The 10,798-nt window shown below is 43.7% G+C and overlaps 1 protein-coding gene across 1 annotated transcript in view; it reads left to right on the top strand.

Moving 5' to 3' along the window:
* Window positions 1-257: 257 nt before the first annotated feature.
* The window catches only part of LOC122542729 (glia maturation factor gamma-like), an 18,811-nt gene continuing 8,270 nt past the window's right edge, over window positions 258-10,798 (top strand). Inside the window, exons 1-5 of the mRNA XM_043680710.1 lie at window positions 258-558; window positions 5,236-5,332; window positions 6,632-6,681; window positions 8,683-8,732; window positions 10,352-10,434. Coding sequence (XP_043536645.1) covers window positions 556-558; window positions 5,236-5,332; window positions 6,632-6,681; window positions 8,683-8,732; window positions 10,352-10,434 — 283 coding nt within the window. The 5' untranslated portion in view covers window positions 258-555. The remainder of the gene's footprint in view (window positions 559-5,235; window positions 5,333-6,631; window positions 6,682-8,682; window positions 8,733-10,351; window positions 10,435-10,798) is intronic.

The following is a 10,798-nucleotide window of genomic DNA, read 5'->3' as shown; positions in this document are numbered from 1 at the left end:
CTTCCAGTTTCGGTGCAACCTGTCCAAAAAGAGAGAGAGGGAATGAGAAATTTTTTTTTTGCCTTCCAAATTGCTCTCTGGTTTTTCTTCTCTTACCCCCTAACCTGCCGAAAGTGCAAATTTAATTTGAAAACTGAAAAAGCCCAAGAGAGAGATCATTGACTTTTAGACCGAATAAGAGTTCCGGAGAATTTCTTTGAAGCAACTTTGTGGTGGCTCAAACAGGATGTTGAGTGAGTCTTGTCTCTCTCCAACACATGCCAGGGAGAAGTAACTCTTGGCACAATCATTAAACGGACAAATTTAAACTGATATTAGTTTTCTTGATTGTGAGGTGTGGGGAGGTTATGAATGCAGATTGTTAAATCGTGGAATATTTTTGAAAATTTGCTATCATAATTTTGTTTTTAGAAGGCATTTTTTAAAAAGCAAATTTGCAATTTACATATCTGCTGTCAACATTATTGAGGAACTAGCTGCCTGAGCATCCTGTCACAAGACCAGTGCGAGACTGAGCAGTCAAGGCCGTACCGTGAAGATAAAAGAGAAATTAACATGGTGAGCAGATTGCATTTTCTAAAGCTGTGGGCTACCCTACCGCTTTTCACAAACTTTAATATTAAGTAAGGAGTCACACTTTCAGAGTCTGATGAAGGGGCAAAAGCTTGTGATTTCAAATTAATCTGTTGGACTATAACCTGGTGTTGTGTGACTTCTGGCTTTGATATAAAGAGTTAGTTGCGTTAGATGTTTCTTAATCCTCCTCCCACTTCTACAGACACCATCCTTCAGCATCCCATTTCATGTCTGATCCTGAGAGGCCTTGACGAGCTGTATGTGAAAATAATGTTTCCTTTTATGGGAGAATCTAGAACTGGCAGGGTGGGTGGGGTGGTGAGGCGGGGGTGGGGAGGGGAGGGGTGTCACTGTCTAAAAGGAAGGGAATGCCTGTTGAAGACAAGAGATAAGAAGGTTGTGACTCTTTGAAACTCCCTTCCTCCAAAGACAGTAGCTGCGATATCTTTGAATATTTTTAAGGTGGTAATCAATAGATTTTTGATAATCAAAAGGTGTGAAAGATCATTGGAGGTAGACAGGAATGTATAGAGATCGGATCAGCTGTGGTCTTATTGAATGGTGGGACAGCCTTGAAGGGATTCAGTAGCCTGTTCCTGCTCCTAATTTGTATGTTTCTTTTTCATAAACAACAACTAAGTTCAGGCCATGACTGCTTCAGAACGGTTCTTTTTATTTCTGTACATGATGTGCACAGGAGCAAGGGATAGATCTGGCGGGGATGAATAGTGAGGGCAGTGAAAAGAAATGTACTGCGGACTTGCTGCAGTGCTGAAGATTTCAGCTTTATTATTGCTGATCAGAAAAGTTGCAGAGAGTTGTCATGGTGCATTCTGACCCTTGAGCCTTGTTCAGAGATGAAAAGTTCTCAACTTAGCTGCTGAACAATATTCAATTTCATTTCTTTCAATGTGTTTATGATCTGTCATACTATAATTAGTGATAAATTTCATTTCCAGTATTTTCCCAACATCAATGACTCCATGTATGTTGAAAGTAACTCGTGCTGTATGTCTTGAAGGCAGTGAATTGCTGATCAAGTTGGGTCCATGTTATGTACCATACACATGGAAATAAAGGGTGACTTGGTAATGGGATACCGACCTTCAAGGGGTTGTTTCACCAACTCCTCTGCCCACTGTATGTATTGGGTACTGTCCGATGACCAAGGTTCATCACAGACAGATCTGATTCTGTCTCTGCCACCCTGCACACATAGAATCATAGGATCCCTACAGTGTGGAAGCAGGCCATTCGGCTCATTGAGTCCACACTGACCCTCTGAAATGCATCCCACCTAGACCCACACCATCCTGACAACCTCACATCTCCCATGGCTAATATATACACATCCCTGTAGACTATAGGCAATTTTAGCCTGTGTATCTTTAAAGCATCTGAAGGAAACCCATGCAGACACGGGGAGAACGTTCACAAACCACGCAGAGATTTGCCCGAGGGTGGAATCAGACCCAGGTTCCTGGTGCTGTGAGGCAGCAGTGCTAATCACTGAGCCACCATGCCGCTCCTGTTCCATTGCTCCGTTGCTACCTTCCCCTTCCTCCCTCACCCAGCTCAGAAAAGGGGACAGGATGAGCTATGGCTCCTTATCACTCTGACATTCTTGTCCCTGCTCTAGGAATATGCCATCAGCTGTGTATGACAGTTAACTCAGCTGAGAGAATGGCTGGTTTGTGATGCAGGATGATGCTTACAGTCTGGGTTCAATTTCCCTCTCCAGCTGAGATTGCCATAAAGGTCCCACCTTCTCAACTTCTTTCTTGTCTCAGGTATGGTGATCCTCAGGTTAAGCTCACTACCAGTTGCCTCTCTAATGAGAAAGAAGCCCTCTTGGACTATGGCAACATTACCTTGCACACAGAGGGATTAGATGCAGACCTTCTGATGACTTTATTCTCCAAGATTTGGATGTGGACCCGAACATTTAGCTGAGATCAGTACAGACTGGAATCTAACACAATACCCTCCCACTCTGTGCAGTTCAAACTGTCATGTGACTTGGTGCATTAATGAAACGAACCACGGGAAGCTTTTCCAATGCTGCAAGGAAATATGGAGGAGGAGACTTTTAAATTTTAATGCGTTTCATTGTGTTTGGTGCCAGGACCGGGAGTGCAGAGTGGCAGGGACAGAATCAGATCAATCTGTGATGAACCTTCCCCGTCGGACAGTGATCAGTACAATGGGCACAGGAGTTGGTGAAACAGCTCCACAAATGCTGGAATCCCATCACCAAGTCACCCTTTATTTACATGACATTGACCCAGCTCCCTCTAAGCCAGCTCTCAGAATGAGCAGAACCCCTGACTCTCCTGTTTATATCTTGTCAGCCGGGGCTCCCTGATTGGACCAGGTTAACAGCCCCAATCAGGGAACTCATTCTGTGAGATCCACCTGGCTGACCTTGTTACAATCACTGCAATTGGGGTGGTGGGGGAGTGCATCTTTGGGAGGTCAGGACTGCAGGGGCTTGGGGAGATTCAGATCCCCAACTATCCTGAATTTTCTAAAATATCCACTAAATGCCCACTTCCTTAAAAAAAGCTTCACATTTCCTATTTCTAGTGCCCGTTCCCCATTCAGATTTTCAGAGAATGATCAGCAACTGATCAACCATGGATGTAGACCCTTGCCCAGCCTTCTCCGCTCCACCGGCAGAACTGAGGACTGAGAGATGTTCCCATGTTCAGTTTTATTGGATACATTGATCTGCTGAATTGACTGAGCTGAAAGGGATACAGTGAGTCAGAGTTTTACTAATCCTCTTCACCCTTTGAAATTATGGAACTTGGAGCTTACTAGGCAATATTTCAACTGATTAAAAGCCCATTGTCATTACTGTTTTCAATGAACCAGGTTCATTTCTAGCCTCCCCAGTTAGGCAACAGTCTCACGTCCTGTGGAGCTTTTGTTTAAGTACTTCCCCTCTACAAGTTCAACCAGTCACTTCCAGTTCATGTCACCTTGAAGGCCTTTACTCTCACTCCCCACTTCTTAGAGAGGGATACCCCAACAAACTCGAGAGTGTGGTGCTGGAAAAGCATAGCAAGCCAGGCAGCATTTCAGGAACAGGAGAATTGACGTTTCGGGCACAAGCCATTCATCAGGAATGCCTGAAACGTTGATTCTCCTGCTCCTCGGATGCTGCCTGACCTGCTGTGCTTTTCCAGCACCACACTCTCGACCCCGATCTCCAGTATCTGCAGTGCTCGCTTTCTCTATATCTCACCAAACTGATCACCTTTTGTGCCAGGCAGTGAATTTTGCAGTTCACCAGTCGAGGCATCATGCCGATAAACGCAAAAAGACAATCAAAACACTCAGCAGGTCTGAGTTAAAGAATAAGAGGGAAGACATGACATAGGATGTAAGGAATGAGAGACGAAACAAATAAAGGGAACGCTGCTGCAGTTGAGCAAACGGGATGATAATAAGACAATGAATTGAATAAAAATGTTTCTGGATGAGACTGAAAGAGGTACTTTCACCACAGACAGTTTCCAGCAAGGTTAGATAGGTAGGATTGAGGAGGGGGCTGAGTCAAAGTCACCCTATCTCACTTTCCCTCTATCCAGGCACCTCGGACCACCTCCTCTCCGACCTATAACCTTTAACCCCACCTCCATCCACCTATTGCACTCTCAGCTACCTTCCCCCCAAGCCTCACCACCCTCCCATTTATCCCTCCAACCCTGAGGCTCCCAGCCTCATTCCTGATGAAGGGCTTTTGTCCGAAACATCGATTTTCCCGCTCCTCGGATGCTACCTGACTGGCTGTGCTTTTCCAGCACCACTCTAATCTTGACTCTTTTCCTCTATCTAACCCAAGGGCAAATATTTACTTTTATACTGAGAGAATGTAAAGAAAGAACTTGCATTAACATAACACATTTCACAACCTCGGGAAACCCCGAATCAATTAGGTATTTATAATGTTGAGCCTCTGTTGTGAACACAGCAGCCAGTTTATGCCCAGAAAGATCTCACAGACTGCAATGTGATAATCAGAGAACCCATACAGTGTGGAAGCAGGTCATTCAGCTCATCCCCCTCCTCTATCCCTGTAACCCTGCATTTTCCTTGGCTAATTCACCCAACTTGCACATCCCTGGACACTACAGGGCTAATTAGCTTGGCCAATCCACCTAACCTGGGAAAATGTGCAAACTCCATACAGTCACCAGAGGCTGAAATTGAATCTGTGTCCCTGCTGCTGTGAGGCAGCAGCGCTAACCCCTGAGCCACCCAGAACACGAGGAGAAAGTGAGGTCTGCAGATGCTGGAGATCAAAGTTGAAACTTTATTGCTGGAACAGCACAGCAGGTCAGGCAGCATCCAGGGAACAGGAGATTCGACGTTTCGGGCACAGGCCTGAAGAAGGCCTGTGCCCGAAACGTCGAATCTCCTGTTCCCTGGATGCTGCCTGACCACCCAGAACACGACAAGTTATTTTCAATGATGTGGTTTGAAAGGTTGATGTTGACAAGAATACTGAGAAGGATCCTTTTGTTGTCCTTTGAAATTTGAAAATCAATCACTTAATAAGACCATAAGAAGTCAGAACAGATATCATTTACACCTACATAAACTGTGAGTGACGCCATTTTTTTTAAGTCCTCTTGCTTTCTTCCTTATTAGTCAGACTCACTGGTTGTGTGTGAAGTAGATCCCAAGCTTTTGGAAAAGCTGAAGAAGTTCCGCTTCCGCAAAGAGACAACCAACGCCGCCATCATCAGTAAGTAAGAGCGCCCGATGCCATGGCAACCAGGCCTACGTGCGATTATCTCTACATCCCTCCTCCCCAACACCGTGCATCTCCTCCCCTTCCAATGGTGTCAACGGGAACTCTTCCTCTTTAGTTTATATCTATGTCAAGATGCAGGTTTGAGGATCCGGTGTGTGTGTTGCCCCACTGCCCTCAAACCACTTATCCCCACCAGATTGCTAGTTGATTTCTTTTAGGGGGTGAGGTGGGCGAGGGTGAAGGAGTTGTCAAATGACTGTGTCTCCCCTGAGCGCATGCGCTTTCATTCTTTGTAAATTTTTCTTTTATTCACTCATGAATTGTGGGCATCACTGGCTTGGCCAGCATTTTTTGCCTATCCCTGATTGCCCAGAGAGCAGTTAAGAGCCCACTACATCTCTGTGGTTCTGGTGTCACATGTAGGCCAGACTGGATCAGGGCTTTTTCAACAATCGCCATTAGACTAGCTTTAATTCCAGATATTTTACATTGAATTCAAATTTCACCATCTGCCACGGCAGGATTTGAATCGATGTCCTCGGAACATTAGCCTAGGATTCTGGAATACGAACCTGGTGCTACTACCACTCCACTGCTGCCCATTGATGTGGCAGGAGGGGGATGTTAGGGGGCACTGTTCCTCCCAAATGACACAAATAATATTTGCAGGGAGAGCAGGAGAAGCCCCAAGGCTAGGTCATTACCCGACTCTCAAATACTTCCTGTGTTCAGCTTCTGGAAAAGTTGCATCCAGGCAGAATAGAGACGGGAGGTAACTCAATCCTTAAATTACCGTCTTCACCTGAGACAGTGAATCTTTGAACCCTTTGTGCGAGCTGGTGGTTACTCTGAGGCCAGAGGCCCAAACTCACATCATCTCACTTGAGCCACTCAGATGTCACATTCAAATTCGCAGACATTGAAGTCGCAGTGAAGAAGGGCCTTTTGTAAAAATCTCAATAAGGTCCTTACCCACTCTGGGCCTCTGTGTGACTCCAGTCCCACACAACCCAGGGTGACTCTCTACTGCTCTTCTGAAGTAGTCACTCAGTTGTCTTAACAGCTCTAAGCATACGGACTCCAGCTACCCAGTCCTATCTTCTCAGGGATGACAGGTGTGGGCAGTAACTGGTCACTTTGTCAACAATGCCCACATTCCAAGGATTATGTTATATTTTAAAATCATGGTACATCACTTTATTTTGTGCATTGCAGTTGCCCACTGAGCCCCTCAAAGAACACTTCCCCTTTCTACAAGTATCAACATTTCATTTATCTCCTGTCTTCTAGTCAAAGTCGACAGAGAAAGCCAACAGATGGTACTGGAGGAAGAGCACGAGGTAAGTGTTTTGAAGCAATATTACTAAGAATTTGTACAATGTTTGGGATGTTAGAGAGTGTGTGCTACACTGGTGATAGTGATTTTAAAATTCTCACCTTTGTTTCAAACCCCTCTATGACACCATTCCTCCCAGTCTCAGAAATCACCTCCAACCCACCAAACCCTGAAAGCTCTGCACTCCTCCAGTTTTGGCCTAGAGTGTTTCCAATTTTAATCTCTACACCATCGGCAGCAGTACCTTCAGTGGTCTGTGCACCCTGCACTCTGGAATTTCCTGCCTAAATCTCTCCCAACCTCTCACTGTTTTCCTTCAAGATGCTCCTTAAAACCTACTGCTTTAACCAACCTTTTGGTCACTGTGTAAAATGGTCTTTGCTGGTGCTTCTGTAAGGTACCTCAGATTTTTAACTACATTGATAGATATAAATGCAAGTTCTTGACGCAGATGGGCTTATGCTGGAGTTACATAACCAACCAAAGTATAAAGCACCTGGAAGATGCAGCAAGCTGTCAGCTGCCCGGCGTGCGGATTGTATCCAGGAGGTTTTATCCTTTAGATTTGTTAATTCTTGTTCCTCAGTCTCAAATTATTATACTGACAGAATCTCCCATTCCAACTCTGGCATACGGAAAATCAACAGAATCTGGAGATACAAAATGATCCCTTCTGCTCCCCCTCTCGATCTCACTGATTCTCCCACTTAATGGTTAATTCTTCACATGTGATTCCAGACAATGGATGAGATCTTGATAGAATTTCCTCTGTTGATCACCACAAGCCTTTAACCTCATGGCAGGAATCCCTGCTGATTTTCCCATTGCCCAGTCTGATGTTGCAATTGTTATGGACGAGGCCAGACCACTCAAAACATTCTTAAGCAGGTAGCCCAGACTGTAAGTTTGCAATTTGTTTCGGTAAATGTGCAGTGAAAATTACCTGGAGTAAGTTAGCTAGGTTGACTACCAGTTTTTAAAACAGACAAAAATTTTATTCATAAAATTATGGAATGAAACACAAAGAACAGAATAAAGAACACCTACAGAACTCAAAACTGGACTTAATTATGCAGTTCCAAATGTACCCAACAGTTCCAATAAACAAATCCCTTAAACACAGTAAAAATGAAACAAAGGCTTACTGGTTGAAGTTAGAAGTGCAGAAGGAGAGAGAGTTTAGCAACCTGTTTCCATACAGCTCCACTGCTGAACTCCTAATTAAAGTTCTGAACTGAGCTGCTCAGCTAGAGAGCTGGCCATATCCCCTTGACTGATACAGGTTACTTCTAAAAACAGAAAAGCTTTGGTCTAAAGTCTCATCTGTTTCTGTATAAACAAAAGGGCCTTTCATCTCTGTAACCAAACCGGTCAATTCAGAGCCTGAGTGGTTTATGACCCCTCAGAAAAAAACCAAGGACACAGTATCCTTGAGAAAAAGAACAACTTTCAGTTAAAAAAGGACCAGCTTTGTGACACAATGCTCCATCTTGGTTGAGATGAGCCACATTAGAACAAATCTGGGATCTTCCTGATCCTTGAGTGTGTGTGTGTGTCCAAAGCTGACATTGTAAAGGTGAATTGTGTGTGAATGTTCTGTGGACCTGGGTTTGAATCTGGCCACAGCAGATGGTGGAATTTGAATTCAATAAAAAATATCTGGCATTAAGAGTTAAATGATGACGATAAAACAATTGCCGATTATTGGAAAAAACCCACCTGGTTCACTAAGATCCTTTAGAGAAAGAAAAATTCCATCTTTACCTGGTCTGGACTACATATGACTCCAGACCCACAGCAATGTGATTGACCCTTCACTGCCCTCTGGGTAATTTAGGGATGGCAATAAATGCTGGCCCAGCCAGTGACACCCTCATCCCATGAATGAATAAAGAAAAAAATGTGCAATGTGAGGGTGAGGTAAATGCAGGCAGGCATTTATCGTGCATGTTATAAGACTGCAAGGGTGGCAATCCTTTTCTATATCCAAGTCTTTTCCTTTCAGGGTATTTCTCCAGATGAACTGAGGAATGAAATTCCAGAGAGACAACCTCGATATCCTTTTAACTCAAGAAAAACTACTTCATCTTGAAATACGAGTTGACTGAGTGCGCAAACTCTGGCAGATGGATCATAATATGGGAAAATGTGAAGTGGTTCACTATAGCAGCAAGAATTTAAGAAACTGAGTATGATTTAAACAGAGACTGACTGTAGAATTCAGAGGCGCGGAGAGATTGAAGTGTTTTAGTACAGAAGTCACAAAATGTTAGTGTGCAGGTATAGCACATAATCACAAGGACAAATGGGATTCTACCCTTTATTGTGTGAAAATTTGAACATAAAAGTAAGGAGAGTATGCTTCACTCGTACAGGTCTTCGGTGAGACCACATTTCAAATACTGTTGCATTTTTGGTCTCCTTATTTAAGCAAGGTTGTATATGCATCAGAGGTGGTTCAGAGGAGGTTTACTAGATTGATTTCTGGAATGAGTGAGTTCTTTGATGAGGAAAGGTTGGACAGACTGAGCTTGTTCCCACTGGAGTCTAGAAGAGTGAGGGGGTGATTTGATTGAAATGTATCAGATCCTGAATGGTCTGGACAAGATGGATGGGGAAACAATGGTTCCTAGCTAATACACCGGGACAGTATTGGAAGCAATCTTCCAATCTTTGCTAAGTAAGTGCCACTTACTTAGCAAAAGCTGCTCTCTGATGCTCAATTTAGATTTCACCAAAAGTTACTTAGCTCCTGAGCTCATCACAACCTTGGAAGAAAGAGGTGAGATGAGAGTGACATCCTCTTGTGGGTCAGTTCGGAACGAGGGGACTCTGTTTTAAAATTAGGGTCCCCTTATCAGCACAGAGACAAGGTAATTTTTCTCTCTCAAAGGGTTGTGTGACTTTGGATGTTTCCAACTCAGTAAAGGGTGGACATGATGTCATTCAATATTTTTATAAGACTGAGGTGGGTAGATTCCTATTGGGCAAGGGATTTAAATATTTTAAAGGGTGGATCGGAATGTTTAATTCAAAATGCTAATGGGCCATCCATGATCTCATCAAATGGCAGAGCAGACTCAAGGGGTTGAATGGCCTAATCCTGCTCCTATCTTCATAACCTGAGCATCCCACTTACACCTCTCTTCCAACAACTCCTGCCCCACTGTCAAAAAGAATAGAGCGGCATTTATATTCTGTTTATTAGAGTAGAGGGAGCTCTACTCTGTATCTAACCCCATGCTATTCCTGTCCTGGGAGTGTTTGATGGGACAGTAGAAAGAGCTTTACTCTGTATTTACTCCTGTCTTAAACCTGTCCTGGGAGTGTTTAATGCCTGTCTGCTCTAACTATGGCATCAAAGCAGATGAACTGCTCATGTTTCTCATTGCTGTTTTCAAATTCACTGTCAAATTTGTCTGTATAACTATGACCAGAATTTCTGGATAATTGACTGAGGAGCACTTTGACTAGTTGGATTGAAATGAGTGGAGAATATGAATGTTTAAACACAAGCAATTTCTTGCTTCCAGTTATTGGTAAGGCTTCCATATTATTAATTACCTATGTTATTACTAATTATAATTATTGATTACCCAGTGAGCATTGCTTATTTTTACCCTCTCTCTATATAATGAAACCAGGTTTACATTGTTTCCTTGACAATGGTTCAGATTTATAGTTTATAGCTATAAGTATGTTCACCACGATAACAGGGTGTCCTATCCAATGTGCTTGATTTTCAGCAGCCCCCAAGGTAAGATTAGAGCTACATCTCCTCGACCTGCTATAGAAAGGATGATATGAAACTTGAAAGGGTTCAGCAAAGATTTACAAGGATGTTGCCGGGGTTGGATGGTTTGAGCTACAGGGAGAGGCTGAATAGGCTGGGGGTGTTTTCCTTGGAGAGTTGGAGGCTGAAGGATGACCTTAAAGAGATTTATAAAATTATGAGGGGCATGGGATAGCGTGAATAGCCAAGGTATTTTCCCAAGGGCAGGGGTGTCTAAAACCTAGAGGACAGGAGAATCGACGTTTCGGGCATAAGCCCTTCTTCAGGAATGAGGAAAGTTTGTCCAGCAGGCTAAGATAAAAGGTAGGGAGGAGGGACTTGGGGGAGG

The sequence above is a fragment of the Chiloscyllium plagiosum genome, chromosome 41 (genome assembly GCF_004010195.1).
Source record: "Chiloscyllium plagiosum isolate BGI_BamShark_2017 chromosome 41, ASM401019v2, whole genome shotgun sequence".
NCBI lineage: Eukaryota > Metazoa > Chordata > Chondrichthyes > Orectolobiformes > Hemiscylliidae > Chiloscyllium > Chiloscyllium plagiosum.
The sequence above is the reverse complement of the archived record's forward strand: the minus strand, read 5'-3'. Positions and strand labels throughout refer to the sequence as shown.